The sequence below is a fragment of the Geospiza fortis genome, unplaced genomic scaffold, assembly GCF_000277835.1.
Source record: "Geospiza fortis unplaced genomic scaffold, GeoFor_1.0 scaffold351, whole genome shotgun sequence".
NCBI lineage: Eukaryota > Metazoa > Chordata > Aves > Passeriformes > Thraupidae > Geospiza > Geospiza fortis.
This window is the reverse complement of record NW_005054419.1, coordinates 1,988,799-2,011,570: the sequence shown is the minus strand read 5'-3', so window position 1 is coordinate 2,011,570 and position 22,772 is coordinate 1,988,799. Positions and strand designations below refer to the sequence as shown.

General features: G+C 42.2%; 1 protein-coding gene across 2 annotated transcripts in view; it reads right to left on the bottom strand.

Annotated features, from left to right (window-relative positions):
• Window positions 1-863: 863 nt before the first annotated feature.
• Window positions 864-22,772, bottom strand: part of TRAPPC9 (trafficking protein particle complex 9) — a 442,757-nt gene continuing 420,848 nt past the window's right edge. For both annotated transcript variants that reach the window (XM_005426619.3, XM_031061591.1), the window contains 2 exons: window positions 10,988-11,211; window positions 864-3,929 (listed from right to left, as the gene is read on the bottom strand). In XM_005426619.3, the coding sequence (XP_005426676.1) occupies window positions 3,750-3,929; window positions 10,988-11,211 (404 nt within the window). In that variant the 3' untranslated portion in view covers window positions 864-3,749. The remainder of the gene's footprint in view (window positions 3,930-10,987; window positions 11,212-22,772) is intronic.

Genomic DNA, 22,772 nt, shown 5'->3' with positions numbered 1-22,772 from the left:
TAAGCCAAGTTGGAAGGTATCCACAAGAATCAGCAAATCCGACTCCCACCCCTTCACAGGACCATCCCCAAGAGCCCCACCCTGTGCCTGAGAGCACTGTCCAAACATTTCTTGAGCTCTGTCAGGCTCTGGGCTGTGACCCTTTCCCTGGAGAGTCTGTTCCAGCACCCAACCACCCTCTGGGTGAAGAACCTTCTCCTAATACCCAACCTAAACCTCCCTGGACACAACTTCTGGCCATTTGTTGCCCTTCATGTGAGTGCCTCTCCCTCTCCTCAGCTGACACAGGAGCCACACCACAGAGCAGACAGGGTTCACCACCTCTGAGTTCATCTAGGAAGAGGAAACTTGAGTGCCACCATGATATTTTCTGAAAAATCTCTTTGCCAGGATTTCTTCTCCTGGGAAGCTGGGAAGCTTCATCTTCTCCTTGTTTTGCTGTTTGGGAATGTGATTTGGAGAATTGTTTACCCACCATGTGAATTGTTTTAATTTAATGACCAATTCCAGTCCAGCTCTGTCGGACTCTCTGAGTCTGTCACGGGTTTTTATTATTCAATCTTGTCCAGCCTTCTGGTGTATAATTTCTCTTTCTATAGTATGGTTTTAGTATATAATTTATTTAATATAATATAACATCCTAAAATAATAAATCAGCCTTCTGAAAACTTGGAGTCAAATTCTCATCTCTCACCTCATCCTGGGGACCTCACAACACCACACTTGAGTGAAGCTGAAATTTCAGTTCCAGGGCCCAACACATTCTTTCAGAGACACAACTCACAATCAAGAGATGCACATTATTATCAGCAAAATCACACAACACCTCCAAGAGCTACAGACTAAAGAGACTGGCAGAGGTGTAAATAACAAGCCACGAGTATTTATTCAGTTAAAGTTACATAACTTATACTTCTCCAGTGCATTCATATATGGGATCAGCATCTGCTCTCAGCAATGGCCATTTAAATTAGGAATAATTTATTGCAATCACTGGTTTGTATCAGATTTACAATGAACAGTTCAGCTCATCATGTTCAAAATAATTGCTGGGCGTTGCAGAGAAAGAAAAAGAAGTTTTCAGTACCAAGAAATGAAAGCAAATAAGAAAAATATCATCCTTCTTTCAAGCAGTACAAGGACCAATCCTGACAGCAACCCCAGTGATTTTAAGCACCTTTCCCCCAACCCCTCTCAATTACACTAACACTTAAATGTCTTCTTTCTGGACAAAGTTAAAAATGATCCCCAGAAGGAAGAACTTCTTGTGTTTCATCTCTTTCACCAAGACAAGTAGAAGTCTGAGAAAATTGGGGAAGATATCATAAATGCCAAAAGCAACTAAGTGTCCAAGTTGACAAGGGACAGAGTAGTCTGCTATATAATGAACAGACAGAGCTTTAAGGGTCAGCTCACACATAAGAACTTATATTTATGTGCCCATATGGCAGATTTATAATGGCATATTGGATACCTAGAAAATATGCAGCCAGCTTTTCTTATAATAAAACCTGTTCCCATTCCAACACCTTCAGAGGGCTGTAGATAAGGATCTTTTATAAGTAAAAGGCACAGGAATGTTGCATCCCAGGACAGGCTCTACAGAACAAGACCCTCTCTTCTCAGAGAATGCTGTTGAAAAATAATTAGAGAACAGACCCTTAGCTGAGTAAATTGAAGCATCCTGACTACAACAGCATCTACTTTACCATATTTTTATTTCAATGTGGTCCTTATAAAGCCTTAGCTGTATTCCTAGAATCTGCAGATTATCTTCTGGGAACACTGAATAAAACCCAATTTGGATTTTACTCCAACAGTGTTGTGCAACATAGTCCAGACACTCATGTCAAAACCAAGCTTTTAGAGAAGATGTACTGGTTTCAGTTCCTGCTCTCCTTGGATCTCATTTTTCTGGGTGTTGCCTATCCAATGACAGAGAATTCAGCCTCATGGCACAATCTGGTCAGCCAGGCTCCACCAACACAGCAAAGCAGGCCCAACTCAGCTGTTGGACCCTCTTTCCAGGGGTTTTGTTACTGGACCTCACTGGCACCTGACAGAGCAGTGAATCATTGCAAATAAATCCTCAGCAGGGCTCAGATTTTCATCAGGTCAAGACTGAAAACTTCCACTTTCAAGGCTGAGTCCAGAGCCACAGCTGAAGCACAAACATTGACAACATTGCCACAACACAGGTTTTTAGAGATAATACCCTGCATACACTGGAAATGCAGCTACCATTCTACAGCCACAGCTCCCTAGGTTGGGAATATATTTAGGATGAACAGTCACTTGCAAGCATGCAATGAATGGGGTTTGGAGCACTGTGGGAAGCACCAATCACACCTAAAAGCACCCCTGGGCATGGTGCAGAGAGCCAGAACTGAGCAGGAAGGGTCAGGCCAGGCATTCAGTGGGGGCCCATGTCTGCATGAATTCTAAAGAAACAAAGAATCTGCAGAGAGGTTGTGCATGTAGATTTAAATCATGTAGAGCTAACTGGAGTGTCCCTGCCACATCTTGGTGTATCCACCCCCAAAGCAAACTACCACCAAATTTAACTATGCATTTAAGAGAAGACTGAGATCGTTTTTAAACATATGGTCCATGAAATAATGTATTAATCATACAGCTAAAACATCTCCCTGCTTTACACGGGGTAAAAACATGTCTCACTATACAAAAACATTATTCTGAAAAATAGGCTAAATTATCAGTACATTCAACAACTACTCTCACACTCAGGAATTCCATGGCCTTAACTGCCTAATAATTAAACTTAAAAAACCCCCAAACTTTAAAAAAAAAAAAAAAAAAAAAAAAAAAAAAAGGAAAAAATTAGACACATTTAAAAAGCAGTATATCAGTATGAAAAATCTGGTGAGAAGAGTTTGCAAAAACTCATGAAAAGTTATATTAATGATCATCTGATTAATTCTGGTGGATCTTTAAGAGTCTGCAAATGTTTCAAGTGACTATGACTGTGTAGAACAGAACTGTGAAAGCCTAAATTCACAGCCAAGCCTTAGGCAGCCCAAAAGTTGGCTTATTTATTCTCTCAAGGACACAACTCCTTTGCTCTTCCTCACCCTCTCTCCTTTCTAGTTCATAGATCTGCCAAACTAAAGGCAGCGACTTTACCAGGAGCAAGTGGCACTGGGCTCAGGGGAGGGAGAGAATAACTGGAGGCAATTCTTACTTTCAGTAGCACACTGAAAAGCACCACTACTGCTGTTTACTACCAAAGACACCAAATTCTCAGCAAACAAATGAACAAGAGCAAGCCAGTGAACAAATCTAACAGAGATCTATATCCCAAGGGAACATGCCATGGGTCCAGCATAAACCAGGAGGAATTTCATACACAAGATACACAAATCTTACTGAAAAAATGATCAAACAGGATTATTCAAACAGGATTTAAGACCTTCAAACACATTGCAAAATTCAGCCCTCAAGACTCTTTCAAACCACAGATATCAATGGAGCATATTGAAGTATAATGCAAACAGTTTCAAAGGCTTTCTGAAAACAGAGGAAAACTTCAGCATAGTTATAATCTCTCTCCCTCTGAAATTAGCTGAAGCAGCTGTCCAAATGACTGTCAGCCAATTCAGAAAGTGTTCAGCTGTTCCTCCAGAGTAGAGACTGTGTCCTGGGGTTGGACAGAAACAAGCTGGGGTCAAGCAGAGGATGTGCCAAGCCCTGCTGTGTGCTGTGGGTGACCAACAGCACCCAGTGCATTCTCACAGCTTAGCTGGGGCCACAGGCTCTGTGGCACGGATGTGGACACTGGGAAGGCAGAGCCAGGACAGAGGCAGCTCCCTGCTGCAGTTGTCTTCATGGAATTTGATGTTCAGATAGAAATCGCCCGTGTAGAGGAAGAGAAGTGCTCCAAAGTACACAGAGTCTTTGGTTGGCTTTACCTGGCAAAGAGAATACAAAAATCAGCGAAAAAAAACATCAACAAAGCAAATTAATTGCAGTTTGCAATTCATTAGCTCCTTCAAAGGGTCTCAGAGTACTCCAGATTCACATTTAATAATGCTTTCATATAAAAAGGAGTAAACATCTCGTCCCTATTCTAGTAAAAATGTTACTTAAAAAAATTAATCCTGTTATTCACTCATGCAGCAAATCTGTACCACAGCTCAAAACAGAATATGAACCTTTAGGAGTCACTGATTCCAAAATAGAATTTGTTTAAGGTAGAGATCACCCTAAATCTCTCCTTAGACTGTATTTACCAACATCTCTATTAAAGTTCTAAATCACATCTCTGAATTAATGCTAAACACATGGTTTAAACACCATTTAACAGCTTAGCAATAAGTAAGTTCATTCTCCCTTATTACTGAGACACAATCTGACTGCAAATTCTAATCAGGAACTTGGGCGACTGTCATTGAAATAATGAAGTTTAGCAAGAAACTTCCCGAAAACAGTAGCCATCCTGATTTTACTTGTCCAAATTAAATATACGGAGTTCACACTGTTTCTACATTTATGTATCTTCCTTCATCACAAATCCATCTACAATCTATATCTTCACAACAAATAATATATCTCAGTCCATCATTTCAGCAAGACACTTCAGTAATTTCTAACTTTAACACTCCCACCACTGTTCAGCATGTGATAATGTTTGAATTAGTATCTGCTTCCACAAGATGTTAAATCCAGTTTCAGGATGCCTAGAACTGAGTTACAGCAAATGCAAAACACCAAATCAACATAGAGCCATTCCACTGGACAGAATTTTTCCAAAAATTGTGGAAAAGCAGCTTCATCCCAGCAGAAAAGTCCCAATAAAGGCTGAGGCTCTGAGACAGGTGATCAGGGCTGTTCCCCATTACAAAAAATTTCATTATATGGTAAACTGGGACATGAACAATGGGGTGTGAACTGGGGAAATGCTCATGGACACCCTTTGCTGAAGGACAATTTGCCCCTGCTTGGGAAGACCTAAACAGGGATGATGGGAAGGTCATGGTGGGGAACAGGGGGAAGGCAAATGATCAACAGAAGATTTCAGGGGTGCTTGGAACTCAATAGTATTCCAGAGAGCTGTAAACTTCCAGCCACCACCTTCCACAAGGTTGATTCTCTGTAGCTTTCAGAAGTGAAGGGAATGAGCTGTTTGCATTTTCTCCCATTCTAGCTTTTTTTTGGACTATCACTGCTGGGTTCTTTAGCCAGGAGACATCATCCTGTATAGTCCCCTGGGCTATCAGTCTGCTTTGTTGGACCTCCCTAAACTGGAAGAAGTCCAGAGAGGGGCCACAAAGTTGCTGAAGGTACTGGAGCAGCTTTTCTATGAAGACAGGCTGAGAAAGTTGGGGGTTGTTCAGCCTGGAGAAGGTTGAGTGGAGACCTCACAGCACCTTCCAGTATTTGAAGGAGCTACAGAGAAGCTGGAAAAGGCTCTCCATCAGGATCTGTAGGGATAGGACAAAGAGTAAGGGGATCAAATTTAAAGAGGGGAAATTTAGGATATATATGGAAAAAATTCTTAACTGTGAGGGTGGTGAGGCTCTGGCACAGGCTGCCCAGGGCATCTATGGATGCCCCATCCCTGGAAGTGTTCAAGGCCAGGCTGGGTGGGGCTTGGAGCAACCTGGGATAGGGGAAGGTGTCCCTCCCCATGGCAGGGGGGTTGGAATGAGATGAACTTTAAGTTTCCTTCCAACCCAAACCATTCTTTGCTTCTGTGACTCTAAATTGCAGCTCCTGCACAAGGGGCTCTCTGTTCACATCCTCAGAGCTGGAGAGCCCAGGCTCCCTTTGGTTTTGGTGTTGAGCACTTCTGCTGACCTACAGCAAACTTGTACCATCATCATATCATCCACGTAGGGATCAGAGCAGCCACAGCTGTTGCCCTGACCCTGTCCTTGGCATCTCCCCTCCAGGCTGGGTAACAGCTCCTGCCCTCTGGCACCACATCTGGACACGCAGAACAACATCCAAACATGTCCCCTCATGCTCCCCTGCCCTTCTCCCAGGGCTGCCTGCCTGATTTCTGCCTCACTGGAGCTGATGTGGGCTTTCCTGCAGAGGAGGGCAGGGGCAGGCACTAATGCCAGCAGTGGGTGCAGGCAAACAGCAAACGAAGCCTCCTCAGCACCCTGAGCTGTTCCAAGCTCCTGGTCCATTTCTCCTGATCTGGCTGCACCACGAAGGAATGTCTGTGACAGCACAGCTCAGAGCCCTTGGCAAGCAGGAAGGTGGCTCCAGGCTCATCAGCATCAACAGCAGACATTCATGGTTTGGGCTCTACCCACATCTGTTGTGCCACCACCACAGCATCAACACTTGTGGTTTGGAGAAGAAACAGGGAAGCAAAATGAGCTTGAAGCCTTTGCCTTGCTCAAGTGCAGGTGGCGCTGCAGAAGTTACCAGATGTTTCCTTCAAAATAGGAACCAAATTTGGAATGTAAGGCTGAGTCTCCAGTGGGTCTCCCTACAAAGATTCCCAAAAGATCAGACATCCAGCTGCAGCAGTCAGGTCAGCAGAGGGTCACATCCAGCCCAGCTGCTACACCAGGACCAGGACTAATTTTGAGGTTAAACCTACATTTAGGAGCCCAAGGTATCCAAGGTCCTACTACAAAAGGAGGATACCTAGTCAAGGAGGCAGTGGAGCAGACACAGAATGGGCTCCCCAGGCAGCCTGCAGAGCCAGAACAGTTACCTAAACACAGGCAATGGGATGGTCTAAGGCACTGAGACACCTGCACAGGACTGGGAAGATGCCCAAGATGTCTTACAGGATTTCTGGCAGCATCTGGTGGCTGGTAGGATACCCACAGCACCTGTATGATGGCAAACATCTACTTTTAGGCAACTGAATCTCAGCCCTGTGTTAATGAGCCAGGTTCCACCTGCTGCAGACCACGCCTCCATGGCCTCATGGGAGCTCAGTGGGGCAACACCCCTGGTAACCCCTCCTCATCCAGGCATCTCAGTCTGGAACTGGATCCACCCAAGTGTCTGTAAAGTGGATGTCCACACCTAAGCCAGCTGTTCAACACAAGGACTCACCTGATCAAACACAGAATGAGGCAAAATGTTCCCTAAACTGCATAAGTCTGGTGACTTGCTCAGCCACTCAGAGTGGCCTGTTCAGGTGGTCACCTGCATGGCTGGCAGGACACAGCACCCCACAGCCTGCAGTGCCTGACCCAGCTCACCCATGAGGAGCACGACTCCGGCCTGACCCAGACCAAATTCGTGTTGTCCTCCAGCCCAGCAGCACACAGCTCTGCTGTGCCACTGCCCAGACCTGTGCCTGTGTGTCTGTTGAATCATTCATCAGGATGCTGACACTCCTGAGCCAGGGCAGAGTTAAAACAGGTTTTATTAAAATTCCACCATTCAGGGAAACAAAGATGAGCAGCTTGTACCTCAGAAAATAAAGATCGAAAATCAAGGGAAAAAAGTCCACATTAGTCCTTTGTTCCACCAAGATAGAAGAAAAATTAAGTTTCTAGCTGCATCCTAATCCTTCCCTGATTTAGGCTACCATGTGGGACTGTGATTGCTTAGAACTAATTACTACTTATTTATACTGCTGTAGTACTTAGGGAGCTCAGTTGGAGATTAGGGCTGGTGCCAGCTACTGCTCGCTGCCCCAAAGAGTTTACAGTGTGAATAAAACAGTGCCAAGAAAAATAATTTGTTCCAGATGGGCCACAGAGGACCTGCCAGAAGTGAGCAAATGTTCACCATGGCTTCTGAGCTGATTCAAAATGACCATCTACTAATGAATTTCTCCTCATCTCCAACTACCAATCGCTTGAGCTTGTGTGTGATAACACACACAGGAAAAAATCTTGCTTGAAGATAAGTGATGGCACAAGCAGGGACAACAAGAGAGGATGAATTGTTGAGTTACAGGATTCTCCACAGAAGGCAATATTTTTGGTTTCAATTTGTAAAAAAAACCAACTCTGTCTGATCAACTAATTATTCAACAAAAAACAGAGGTAAGAACTAAGAAAGTTTAATAATAGGGCAAAAGATAAACTTTATGTTGTGAAGCAACATAAAAAAATAAATCCACTGTATTTTAATGGGTAAGTTCCACCATGTTAACTCATGTTTCAAAATCACCCACTGAATAAAAAATGTTAAATATTTAAGCCATAATGGAGAAAGTCACTTTTTCTGTCAAATACAGAGAAAAGTAAGGTTAGCCAAATTAGAAGTTGTGCTTAAAAAGGCAGACTTTACTTAATGTAAAATGCATGGAAATAACTCAATATCCTTCAAAAATTTTCCAGAAAAGACTTTGCTTTTTGAAGTATCATATCCAGCAGAGACTTTGTGACACAAACCCAGGCTGCTGCATTGAACTGAGGTAAAAGCACAAAGAGGTGAAGAAGCATCACTAAATTACTTCCAAGATAAATCTTCTAACTCGGACTTCAAGCCACAAGAAAGGGAAATACAAAATTGTGTGACTTTTACCCTTTCAACAATTTATATTCACACTGCAAAGTGGCATGTGCATCCTGAAAATTCCCATATATGTCCCTTGTCTTCCAGGTAGCAGTAGAAACTGCTTTGAGACTTTTTAGTCTGGAATCAAAAATAACAGTGAATTTTGAGCATGAGACTTAATATTTAGGAAGGCAGAGGGATCTGTTGGGGTTCTTTTGTACCAATAGTGAAGTTTCTACATGACAACAGAGTGAATTTTCAGGGTGTGAGGAGTATCTGCCCTTCCTGCAATACCTGATGCTCCCACTCGTTCTTGACCACGCACCAGTGATACACGAAACCAGACTTGATTCTCCATCCTCCCTCCCACCCAGCTCAGCCCTGCAATAAATCATGTCAGCATTCCTGTGCCGGTGTCAGTGTGAAGTCAGCCCAATTAACTTAAACTGCTGACCAACGTGGTTTTTGCTAAACTGGACAACTTTGCACAAAAACAAGTTCTCACAGCGCCTGTCCTGATGGGCCTGCAGGGGGAGAGGGGTGTTTCTTTCACAAGCAGCTGGGAAAGGGCAGCACCTCAAGCCACTTCCACTAAACAAGAAATATAGCCAAGTGCCCTTGACCTCAGGTTAAAAAAATGATGGGGACATTTTTTACAGCTTCCATGCAGCAGCACTGAGTTGAAAACCAGCAGGGAATCTGGTCCAGTATCTCAACTTTGGTTTATAAAAAAGAGAAACTCTGGTTGTCTTTCATCCCACCCAGCCATGAGCTTCTTTGGTTTTCTAACCAGTGCCTGTCTGACTTTTGGCCAAACTCAGAGCAAAAGCACAATTCTGAGCATGGTGGTTCTTCCCTGAAGCATCAAACCAGGACTTCCCCTCATCCCCCCCAAACAGGTGGAACTTTCTGAAATCTATTTTCTATTCCTAAATTAGTTATTATGAGGAAAGAAAGGGACTCTGGCAGACATAAAGGATTTTCTTCCACAATCAGGGCTCTACACCCCAAAGAAGGTGACCAAGAACTTTCCCTTGGAGCCTGTGTGGCGTCAACACCACACACAGTGAAATGTAACACTTCTTGTCTAAGAGTCGACATTTTGTTCATTTCACCTTTTTGTATGGAAAGGAGGACAAGCAGCAGAAAACAATTCTATTTTTAACTTCTTGGGGATTGTGTTTACAGGAGAAATGTCAAACTCCTGAGCAATGGGGCAAAGGCAGGGACCGGAACGTATGAGAAGGCTGCCTGGGCAGGCACCAGAGATGTGACCTCCTGACTTTTGCCCCGTAGGAGACTCAATCAGAAGGTAAGAATACATCACACTGACATCTCCCTTTTCCCTCATTAGCCTGGAGGGTCAGGCCCTTTGGCAGCTGGGCATCCAAACACCACCACTCTGATTAAAAACTCCACATTGTCAGAACCAGAGTCAAAGAAAGCCATCCATGGATGATTTCTGTTGGCATATTTAAATTATTCAGCTACAAGAATGCAGTTAGCCCCCATTAAGAATCAAGCTGATGGTATATTTCATGCTCATTAGCTTTTAGAAATATTTTCTTCTGTGATGCATAATTGAAAAATATGCATGGCGACGGTCTCTGTGATTAACCTTTAATTTCTTTCTGACTAAGGTTCACTTATACATTTAATTTTGACAGGTACATTTTATTACCAATCTGAAGAGCTGTCCTAAACAAAGGTCCTAAGCACAGTCCCAAACACTCACCCCATTCTTCATGTTTATTTCATGAGTTATCAGAAATGCTGCTCATTCCATTCTGCAGCATTGCCTGTGAATTTTCATTCCAGGTATTTTGTTGCTGTATTTTTGGGAGGGAAGGATGTGGGAGAGAGTAATGTTATCTGTATTTTCAGTGTCTTGCCTTAGAAGCAAAAAGCTCCTAGACTTGAATTTTCTAGAGAAATTGCGAGAAAAATTATAATCTCAATTGTTTTAAAAAGGGTCTCTTTTTTTTTTTTTGCTTAATTTTATGCATTTCTTTATGGTTTTATAACAGTATGCTAAGCATCCAGGAAATGAACCAGCTCATCAAATTGGTCATTAATGCTTAGCATTTTCTTTTTGCAGTCTGTTGTGTTTCCTCAGGACATGACTAGAACTGATTTGCTGAGTTCCTTGGCTCAGCCTGGGGAATGTTTCTTATGGACTGAAGAAAAAAAAAAAAAGTTATTTAAAATCTATTACTGCAGGCTGTGCTGGGAGACTCAAGGGACTGGCAATATGGTATTGAACATTCAATCTAGGGCTACCCATTCACATTCAGCCAGATCTGGAGTGACCAGAAATTGCTGCCTCTGATAATTTACTAGTGGTTTACATGGTAGGAAATTGCAGTCTTAAACCATTTCAGAGAGACCATTCCAGATGAATGCAGCAGCTCTGTTAGCAAAAGCTGCCATAATCATGGGTATTTCCAAAAATTAATCTGCTTTACAATGTACAATAGAGTAATGAAGCCCCTTTCAAATGCACATCACTCAAAATGCTGATACTCGTGACCAAAGAACTCACGGTATCGATGTGGAAGGTGTTGGAGCCCACGAAGGTAATGGCATCCTGCAGCTCATAGTTGTGCACCCCATTCTGGTAATCCTGGTAGGGCATCATGGTCAGAGCAAAGGGCCCCACGCTGTGCTTGCTCCAGTTGGTCAACTTCACCTGCAGGGGGACAGGGTCCCCCACCTGGCAGGTCACCACCACATCGCAGTCACACACCTTGCCATCAACCAGGATGTCTGCAAAGCAAGGAAACAAGTCCTCATTAGGCTAGACACCTGCTTCAGAAGCTGCATTAATCTTGACAGGAGGCTCACCAAGAAAAAAGTAACCTCAGTGAAACCAGGAGTGTGGGACAGTTAATTCTGGGAGAGAAAACCCAGTGCTGTGCTGTTGTGCAGGGAACCTGCTTGAGAAAAAACAGCTCATGAGGGCCTGGTATCTGCCCACAGCTGTTGAAAGAGCTATGAAAAAAAACCCAATTATGATATATACACAGGCACCAGAAGATATTTTTTAACCTCTTCCCTTGAAGGCCAAAGCCACAGATTATTTCTCATGGTTCTGCAAATCAACAGCGTGAGGTGAAGGGAAATACAAACAGGAACCATCAATACAAACAACAGCTAGAGAGATCCAGGGCTGGAGGCTCATGTTCATGTGTTACAGCCAGAATAAATCCTTCTGTGTGGAGGTGAGCTTTTGGAGCAGGACAGACATTGGCAGAATTTGCAATGTAATACATAAATTAAAATACTGATTATAAGGAAAAGAGGGATTTTAAAATAATACTGGAGTACTACAAGCTTGTTCACTCTTTGCACTTTAAATCACTCTGGTATTTCTATTTTTAATTTTCTACTTTTCTTTCCCTTACTGGGACAGCAGAAAATATAAAGCCTCTAAATTGGTTACTGCTGGGACAATGACAGCCAGAGTAATGTGTCCATTAACCTTGCCCATTTGCTTATACAGAACCAAAATGTTTCATTACCAACACACTATGAAATTGCCAGTCCAATTCCCTGCTCTGAAAGGGTTCCCAGTTGTGCAGTATTACTGTATTTTCCAGATGAGGGTTATCTCCAATGCACTATTAATACGGGAACATTTCTATTTCATTATGGGTTCATGTTCAGAGATAAGAGAAAGCCCTGGGCACATGTAAGAAAGCATCCTTTGTGTGAATACCTATCCCCAGAATCTCATATGCCCATGAGGCATTTCCATCACTCCTGCTCCTCCTTGGATGCTTGCCTTTTGACATACATCATATTATTCCTCTGCATTGGATTTACATTAGTAATATCCCCTCTTCAAGGAAAGACACTATTTTTATGATTCAGGAGTTGTCACAGAAAAAAAAATACACCAAAATTATTTTTTTTAACTTAGTTTTGTTTCGTTGCCTTGGACAAAAAGTGCAAAATGATGCATGTTCTTGTGATGCCCTTTAGCCTTGCAAACTGAACAAGCCTCAACACAGCCACTGGATAAAAAACAAACTAAAGTTATTGCCAAAAAAGAAAAAGGTTCAGAAAGGAACATTTATTCCAGAGGTCATGCCAGCAAAGCTGAGGTACCCAGATGAAAACCTCTCCTCGACCAAAGCTGTCCAAATCCAGCAGCATCAGATACAAGAGGTTTGGCAAAAAGAGCACAAAAAGCCCCTTTGGTGTTCAAGCTGAAGCTATCCAAAACCAGTGTTGGTGTCCCAGTTGGAACAGCCCCTGTTCCAAAATTTCCTTTCTCTTTTTTTTTTTTTTGGACAATTAGAACACTATTGAGGAGTCCTGGAGTGCTGTGTCCAGTTCTGGGCTCCTCATTACAAGAGAGACAGGGACACACTGGAGAGACTCCAATGCAGGATCATCAGGAGGATTAAGGGACTGGAGCATCCCTCCCATGAGGACAGAATGTGAGCACTGGCACTGCTCAGGCTGGGGAAGACTCCAGGGAGTCTCAGCAACGTAGATGAACACCTTGAGGGAAGTGAGAGGACATAGCCAGGCTCTGACTCAATGCTGCCCAGTGGCAGGATCACTGTGCACATACAAACACAGGAGCTTCCCTCTGACCACCAGGAAATAATTTCTTTCCTGTGAAGGTGGCCCAGCACTGGCACAGGTTGCCCAGGGAGGTTGTGGAGTCTCCATCCCTGGAGATACTCAAAAGCCATCTGCACAAGGTCCATGGCAAGTGGCTTTAGGTGGCCCTGCTTGAGCAGGGATAGGACCACAGTGATTTCCAGAGGTCCCTGCCCATCTCTGTGATTCTCTGAAAGGAAGTGATAATCACCACTGCATTTTAGGGAAGGGCTAGAAAACCTTTATGGCATTGGATTTCTCCTGCAGCAGCACACTCTAATGCCATGGCCTGTCCTGCCCAACATGATCAATCTGCTTCTTGCAGTATTGCCCTAAGATCATGGTGGTGAAGTAGTGGTTATAATGGTATCACATTATCAGCGATTAACTGACTTGGGTTTCCCAAAATCTCAGGTTTCTGTGGTTGAGATGACCCCAAGGTGTCACAAAGTCTCTTTTTCCCAGCTGCGCGACCGAAGAAGTCGAGATTCGTCAGTTCTGATTTTCAAGGTTGTTTATTTTTTCTTATCTATTACATTCTTTCTCTGACCTGCTGAGATCTGTCCTGCAGGTCAGGTTGTGGCACAGCACTTGCCCTTTGGGTGGTGTTATGTTATTTGTGTATTTATTTACAACAGTTTTCCAATACTTATCACCTACGTTTGACAGTCTGTCTCTATTCTAAACCAATCAAAAAGTGTCACCATCACAACAGAAGATGGAGGAGGAGGAGAAGAAGGAGAAGAAGAAGAAGAAGAAGAAGAAGAAGAAGAAGAAGAAGAAGAAGAAGAAAAGGAAAAAGAAGAAAAAGGAGAAAAAGAAGAAAAAGCACAGAGCTGAAGTCCAGTTGCTTCCATCAAAAGAAGTGCATTTATATCAATTCATTACTTTATATCAGTTCATGTTTCAAACCTTCTCCCTGCAAGGTGACTCCTTTCATTAACTAAAAAAAAAAAAACCAAAAACAACAACACACTTGTTTTCTGCTTCCTGCACCCAGTGGGTTTTACTGCTGTACAAAGGGTTAAATCCCCAGACCAGCACAAACCTTTGGAAATACCCCCTAAGCTTAGTGGATGAATCTATATTTTCAAGTTGCTTCTCAAGTGCCTCTTAGCTTCAATGGTCTGCTGTAGGAATTGTAAATGAACCCTTTGCCCTCTATCTCTACCTTTGTATCTAATAATAGCTCAGAGCATTTCTTTCTAATGTCTTCATGAGAAAATAGAAAATCCAAACAAAAGGGAAACATTTAAGTCTGGCTCAACCAGATTAATTTTTTTCTCATTCCTAAAAATAAAAAAATAGAAAAATTCAATTCTTTTAGACTGATTTAGAAGTGTGTGTGTGTGTGTGTGTGTGTGTACATGTGTTTGTGTACATATTGAGAGATTATTTCCTTCCTTGCCAGAACACACTTCCCTCCTGCAGTACCAGAGCCAAGGATCTCAATGAGATGTCAGATGAGAGAGCACACATGGCTGGCGTGCAAAATACTATGGAAAGGAGTGTTTAAAAACAGCCCCCTTTCATCAGGGAGAACAGCTTGGTTTGACAGGCAGCTTTACTCCCTTCCTGACACAGAAAACAGCTCATGGACCAGACGGATTTGCTTTAATATTTTCATCCATGAGCAGAGGAAAAGCCATGTGCACAGGGTCTCGTTTCTGCAGATTCAGCTCCCTCACACAGATGGCATAGAAAAGCTGAGACTGCTCACACCACTGCTGTGAGAGTGAATCATTACTGGCTTCAGAGTACAGGAGCTCTGAATCAGAAGATGCAGTCACTAGCACAGAAATCAGTCGTGGCTGCATCTCCATCCTACGAAGATTCAGATACGGGAGAAACAGCACTTGAGAAAATTAGAAGGACCAAGTTGAATTCCAACTGCATTTATAAATTGCATTTTAAAAGTGGCAGCATGAAATCTGGATGACAGAAGGGGGGGAGCATAAAGACCTAGCAATCTCCCAAACTCCTTTAATTAAAAGTTAAATCATTTTTGAAGTAATGCAATAGCCAATAGAATGCTGTCCCCCCACCCCTTTTCCTGCTCATTTACCTACAAGGCCCACATGTGTTGCCATCCTTGGGTGCCAAAATTACCCTGCAATGCCTGACAGCCATGAAAAGAAGGACAGGCATTTTCTCTTCCACACATTAATGAACAGGCACAGGGCCATTCTCTTTTCCCTTCAGGACCTTCCCTAAGTGATTATTGTATCGAGGGAGAAAATGTTATCCAACACATTTTGGAAGGTGGAATATGAGGCTGCTACAACCACTGAGAAAGGTGATTGGAAAGTCTTGGTTTTTCATTGACAGCCTTTGCCAAGGCTTTTAGGATCTCCATGAATTAATCTTTAAGATGGAAATGCTGTTTCATAGCCCAGCTGATGGGTGATGCTTATTGCCACCACAGGAAGTCTGTGAGAGACCATTATGTAAAAATAATGTATCAGTATTCTTATAATGTCTTTCTTTCATGAAAAGAACTCTCAAGAAAAGGGAATTAATGTTACTATCAGGAAGACAATGACTATCCCACAAGAAAAACATCATTTACCATCACCTGCCCGGTGCACTACATCACCCAAAGGAGCTGCTTGGAACTGAACACCAAACATTAATAATATTTTGTGTTATTTACTCTGCTCATATTAACACATAGTAAGTTGTTCTTGCCACTTTTTCAAGCTGCCATGCAAGAAGTCATTGGTCCCCCTGTATATCAAGAGTCCTTAGTCATGGCTAATTGCATTTTCACACCCAAGTCCCTCTTTGCCAGTGTCCAGGTTTAATTTTGGAAAGACACATACAAATACATTTAATCCCAGTGGAAATGCATGTTCCAGCAATGTTTTCTCTCTTCACTAATTTTTGAGCTGATTTCAAAAAAAAAACCAGACTGAAGAGAAAGGTAGGGTAGTTTTGCTGGTCTTTACAGGAGAGGGATGGAGAAATTTCCATTGGATATTTCCCTATAAACTGGATGTTGAATCCCCAGCTGATGCACTTGCACTGGTCTCTGCCATTCTCTGCAGCTCTGAGGACTCTGAGCAAACACCTCACAGAGGAATGGCTTTGCACAAACAAGTTGACCAACAAAACTCAAGGCATGAGATGCCCAGATGAGTAAATACTGCTCAAATAAAAGAAAAACCAGAAAACCAAGAAAATCAAGTCTTGCCTAGCCTTGCTGTTATAGTCAGGGTACTCTGTCAATCAACCATTGCAATTGTTAATTTAAAAATACTAATTTGACTCATCTTGGTCTGTGAACCAGGAGACCCATGGCCTGAGGAGGGGAGAGGAGCAGCAGCATCACTGACATCTCTGGATAATGCCCCTCAGTTACTTTGATGGAGGAAAGCCAAAGACCCAGAGCCCATGCTAGAGTTGCTGCAATGAAGATCTCATGGAATGATTCAGTGCTCAAAAAATCTAAAATGCTGATTCAAATGTTTGCCCAGGCCAGCTGTCCTTCTATTTGCCTTAAAAAGAACACAGAAAGGGCCAACCATGATGTCTGGAACAACTTCTCTATATTTCTTTTTTTTTCCCCTTAACCTTTTTTGAAAGAGTATTTGTTCAGGACTTTGCAAGAAACTTAACAATGAAAAGGGAATTGTTTTTGAGATAATTTATTCGGAAATAGGTTTACTCAATTCTCCCAATTTCTGATCCTACATTTTATGCAGCTGCATGAAAAGATCAGAAAGGAGGAAGAAGTCTGTACTACAGGCAAACTCTCTGTACGGAGCAGTCTCCACACAAGCAAGTTTCCTATCCCTCTCCTCATGCTCTCTGTCAAGTCAGCACCAGATTTATCAGTCTGGTTTTTGGGGCAGCTCAAAGGAGCAGGTGACATGTGGCATTCTATTGAGACAATAGGACCTCTGGATTTTCCTGAGTTCCTCTAAAGTATGAACCTAAACACTGCTTCTGTTTCCCCTCTTTGCACTTGTTCTGCCTAATGTAGACCAGTTTCCTTTCATTTTCCAAACCATTCCTGCAAATTATTTGCACACAGAGAGGCAGATTTGATTACATTCATTTGTGCATGATGAGGTCCTGCAGCCCTTTCAGAGCTGAATACATCCATACAAAAGATATTTCTATGAATATAGAAACTGTGCTCCCTGTCACTTTCATCAGGAAAATGCTGAATGGTTATTTAATAACACAAGACCCTGTCAGATACTTGCATTCAACCTTCTGTCTATGATTTGGACCTGCTCCCTGCACCAAACCTGAACATCTTAATTTGGAATAACATCCTCATGTTCATTCATTGTTATACTGACACAACAGTGAGGCAAATCCAGCCCCTGCTGACCTTCCCTGCAGTCAGCAGTACCAGAGCACAGAGGTATACAGATGTTTGTGCTGTAACAGCTTCAAACTACACAGATATCTCACCTTGTCAACCACTGCTAGTCCTGTCCCAAAAACTGCCCTTATACTCAGAGCCTGCTTCTCCAAACCCCCTGTGGACCTGAAGAGTTCAGCTCCTTTTTGGGTCAAGGCCCTTGGACAGTGATGAATGAAAAATACAGAAAAGGATATGAACAAACTATTGCAGCTTCCTGCAAGTACCAGCAACCCAGAGACCTTCAGCCAACATCAGGGCATGAACCAGAAAACAGGAAAGTTGGCAGAGGATGGGATAACTGGACATGAATGTAGGCTGGTGAAAGAGGCAATTGCTTCCACAGGACCTCTGAGCTGCCCCGTTCCTGGCAGACTTCCCATTCCCAAACATTTTAGAATTAAATTCAGGACACTTTTTTTTTGCTCCAAAAGCAATTAAAAAGAAAAACACATTTAAAATCTAGTTCTAGCAACAATAAGCAATTAGTGTTTGATAATTGTCCGTGTCTTCCTATTTAATCACTCTTTTGCAGTGCCCAGTATGCTGATGACAGATCCCAACTGGTCCCATTATCTTTCTTGCCAAATTGTTCCCAGTTTGTGTCTGTTCTTAACTCTGTGATGGCAGCAGGCTGAGGATGCTGCAGCATCCCCTGGGACTTGCTTGCAAAAGGATTCCTCAACCTTGTCCTTTGCCCTGAGTAAGATTTCTTTCTCCAAATCAGAGCAATGTTGATGTCCAATTTTAAGCTCCAGACATGTGACCAGCATTCAGTTTTAGCACTACTTGATCTTGGCTATGAACATTTAAATGTGGTACAACCTTCTTCCATTAACTCCAGAAAACAGGGTCACGCTGGCTGAGGAGGGAAGCATGAATGTGACTCTGGGGTTTGATTGCCTCCAGCTTCTGCTCGGGATCTTAAAACCTGAATGCACATTAAGCACAGATTTATTTCAGAAATGTGTCAGTTCAGTTTAACCTCCCTGGTTTTGGTGGGAGTTATTTTACTTCACACATGCCTTTTATGACAGACATTTCTCCTTCCCTAAGAAACTGCTGGCACATGGATGGCACCTGCTTGTCTCATCCTCTGGCAGCCAAGATAACCTGTGATTTGGTGCTTTGCCCAATTTGCTATCAAGTGAAAAATCACTTCAGAGTTTATTCTGCTTGTGCCCAGTCCTAATCTAAATGCATAAGGGCAGATCCCTGAGATTTCAAGATGCTCAAAGCTCTGTGTTTTCCAGTAAGCCTGAGCTCCTTTTGACTTATTTTAAAATATTCCATGACATGGCCCCAGCTTGCTGAAATAGTCTCATTTATGAATGTGGGCCAACCCTTTTTTGTCTGTTAATCACAAGCAGGTTTGACAAAATTTCTTTTATTATCTGCTACACAGCCTGGAGGTCAGGCTGGCATACGGTGTGTGCCTTGTGCTTGAAATTTCACAAGCCTGGGATTTGCATGTTATTTTAAGTTATTGAAAACTTTATTTCTATAGCTTGTCTGTGTCAGGACTACTTTCAGAGCATTCTAATCCAGCCCTGTGGGGGGAAAAAAAGGAGAGGGGAAAAAGCCCTATAATACATTTAAACAAAACTAAAACCTATGAGGAAGTATCATATAACACTGGTTTTGGTATATTGGCTGCTTTGTGCAAAACCTCTGCAGGAATTGAACTGCATCATATAATACCCTGAATTAGAAGGGAACACACCAGGATCATTGAGTCCAGCTTCTGGGTCTGCACAGGACAAACCTAAAAATCACACCATGACATAACTTAACCTACAGTTCACTGAAAGCAAATCACCTCTTTCCTCACTGGTTGCTTAATGAGACTTTAAATTTTCTCCCTTTTTTTCCTGCCATTCTGCAGTGATGGACGTTGGACAAACCTCTCCCTCTGTAGAAGAGATTTTGAAAACCCTCATGACAACTTTGTCAGAGTGTCTGACTTGTGGCTGCAAAAGTTAATGGTAAAAAGGGAGCCTATAGCACTTTGTGCTGTTTTGGGAGCATGTCTCAGCCTCAAAGCAGGTTTAGTCTAGACACTGGATGGATTGCAGACCTCCAGGGAGTGTTACCTGCTCTACAAATCAGTGACAAGGGTGGTGATTGTGGCACGTTTGCCATGGAGATGGCAGTGAACTACAGCTGCTCACAAGAGAAGCAATGCTATTTAACAGCAGAGACACAAAACTAGGCTGCTGTACTCCATTTTGTGCATGCAAAGTCAAATTTGAGTTCAGCCACACAGTTTACTTACCCAAAATATAATGGAATTAGGCAATATGGAACTGGAATTTTTTTCCTGTATTTTCTACCATTTCAAGTGGAAACAATATTTTTTGCATTACCCATTCGACAAGCACAGAGTGGTGCTCTGGGTTCTCATAGAGGTAACACCTAACAGGGAGTTGTGTTGGTTTTCTTAGGTTGCTGGTTAAACTAATCTATGTGTAGTATAATTGTCTTTTTTAAGGCCTGTAGGAAGAGATCTCTGAGGTACTGTCTGAAGCAGAAGGAACTCAAATGCAGGTGAGAAGAGAGATGAGACAGCAGTGTCTCCATGCCCAGACATACAGAGACAGCAGTGCAAGATGCTTTAAGTAAAAAAAGTTATACTGACTATTTGAAGAAAAAATTGTGAGTCTGTGACTCATTTTCCACACTTGCCTTAAAAAAGCCTCATGAGATATCCAGGCCATAAGAATTTTTGTGTCTTTGTAGACCAGGCACAGCCTGGTACGAGATAATGTATAACCCCCCTTTAGCAGGCAGGTAGATGATTTACCACATTTCAGTGGCTGTGTAAACATGAGCAGGAGCACACTGAGCCTCACAGGCCTCCTTTAGCCCAGCCACGACTGAAATGCACCCAGCTAAGCTAAATGAGGGCATCAAACAGGGCCAGGCACAGACACTGCCATCGTGGGGCTCTGTGCAGGGCAGCGGTGACCTGTGGGTACCAGGGCACATGTGCCCCATGTCTGCACCCTGGGGTGCCCACTAAAATGAACATATTCTCCATGAAGATTCTTTGAATTTCACTCACAGCATATTTCAGTCTGATGATTCTAAATTGTTTCACTTGCCAATGGATTGTTTTAATTTTTTCCCATTTTTCCTATGTATGTTTAGTTCACTTTTGCATTAAGGCATGAGAAAATAATCCAGGCAGGTGCAAGCTGGAAACCCTCAAACTCTACTATGACTTCTTTATTCTGATTGCATCCTGCTTCCATATCATGACCTGTCTCAAAATCCAATTTGAATGCACAAAAGAACTGCAGTAATAGGTATGTGTAGATGGAAGTTTCCAGTCATCCTCTGTGATACAAATCTATAGTTTTCCTTGCTAGATGGGATATGAACACTCAAATAACAATCAAGCTTAGAGAAAGCAAGAAATCTTTAAGCCTAGAGTCACCAAACCAAACTACTTTTGGCCTTTCTCTGAGATATTTCTGTTAATAATTTACTACTTCTAAAACTGAACATGCTCAAAACCTAGCTCCTGAATTTTTCATGAAATCCTTTTCTCCCCATACCTGTCTTAATTTCAGAAATAAAATCAGATTCCTTCCTGCCAATCTCAGCTTTCACTTTGACTTGATATCCTCTCATGACTCATACCTCCACAGCCTGTGATTAAATCCTGATGCTGCTTTCTAGAGAACGTCTCCAGAACTGACCTTTTTGCTCTGCCTACACTGCCAAGCTCTCCTCTGAGATCTAACTGGATTATACGCATTAAAAATTAAAGTCACTTCATCTCTGCTTTTGAGACCTTCAAACTTTCTATTCTCCTGAAGTCCCTGCACCAAATATCATCCTCTAGGTCCATGACCTGGCTATGTCCACATGGCACCTTGCATGGATCTCATTCCCAGCTTTCCAGATATGGCAGTAAAGCTCAGGCCAGCCTAAATTCCCCATAGTGATCCCATCTTTTCCTGTGCCAGCAGAAACCCATTGCTGAGGTCACACAGCAATAACCACAGAAACCTGGTGATAATTGCTGCAGAGGTGGCAAATTGTGCCCACTGCTACCTGTGGGCTACAACCTGTGTGCAAAACTACTTCTCTCTCATCACTCTGGTATATTATTTTTCCTATTCCTCCTCCCTGCTCACTTTTTTTTTTTTTTACATATACCATATATATCTTTATAGCACACAACAGAGATGCAGATATATTTACATGTGTGTGTATTTATCTATATCTATATTTATATAGATAGGTGATATAGATATAGATACAGATATAGATATATTGATGATATAGATACAGATGATATAGATTATATAGATAGATAATATAGATATAGATAGATAGATGATAGATAGATGATAGATAGATAGATAGATAGATAGATAGATAGATAGATAGATAGATTAGATAGATAGATAGATAGATAGATAGATAGATAGATAGATATAAAATGCTGGACTATAAGCACTCAGGGACAAAGACTATAACCTTTTAGGGACCACAATACTCATGTTCCTAAGAGCTTAGCAGAACAATTTGTATGGCACCTAGAACTACACAGACCTATTGTCCTAGGATGTGAAGATGGCTCTGCTAGAGAATCAGAAATAATTAAACAAAAAAAAGTCCAAACCTAACCCTAAATAAATAAAACAATTCTTTATTTATGTATCTCAGATCTCAAATCTGATGGGGCAAGGAAGCGAGCACTGCATCAGCTTTCCACATGGGGATTCTGAAACTTTTTAGGGAGGAGTTAACCTGTCCTGGAAAGTGAAGTAAGGAGTTCTCATTAAGCAGAAATGAACTAATAAGCTACCAAAAAGAAGTAAGAGGGGAAGGTGACTTCCAGAAGATAAAGCCAAACATCTTAATTGTAAGTTTTCAAAATCCCCATGCTGGCTCATTGAGGTACCAGCTTCTTACAGGAATAACTCTTACACTAAACCAAAGGTAAAGCCTGAGGATTTACAGGACATGCAGGAAGAGTGTAGAGGGGATAAAAGAAAACCCAACCACAAGGAAAAGTAAATTGAAATAAAAATAATGCTGTTTAAAGGAGAATTCTCTGAGAAAAGGCTTGAAGTAAGAGCCTAGAAATCCTTTCTTTCCCATCACTGCATTTTGAGCTAAAGGAAACCTCAAATATCAGCACAACAGAGTGCACAGAGGATGAAAATTTTGAGTTTAAATAAAACTGCAGATATGACATTGTGGGAAAAGAAGAAAAGAAACACTGAGTTCAGCTAGACAGAGTAAAAAATTAAATCCTCTCCATACCCAAGACTGCAAGGCATGCCTTGGGCTTCATCTGTCAAGTGCTGCAAAGCATTCC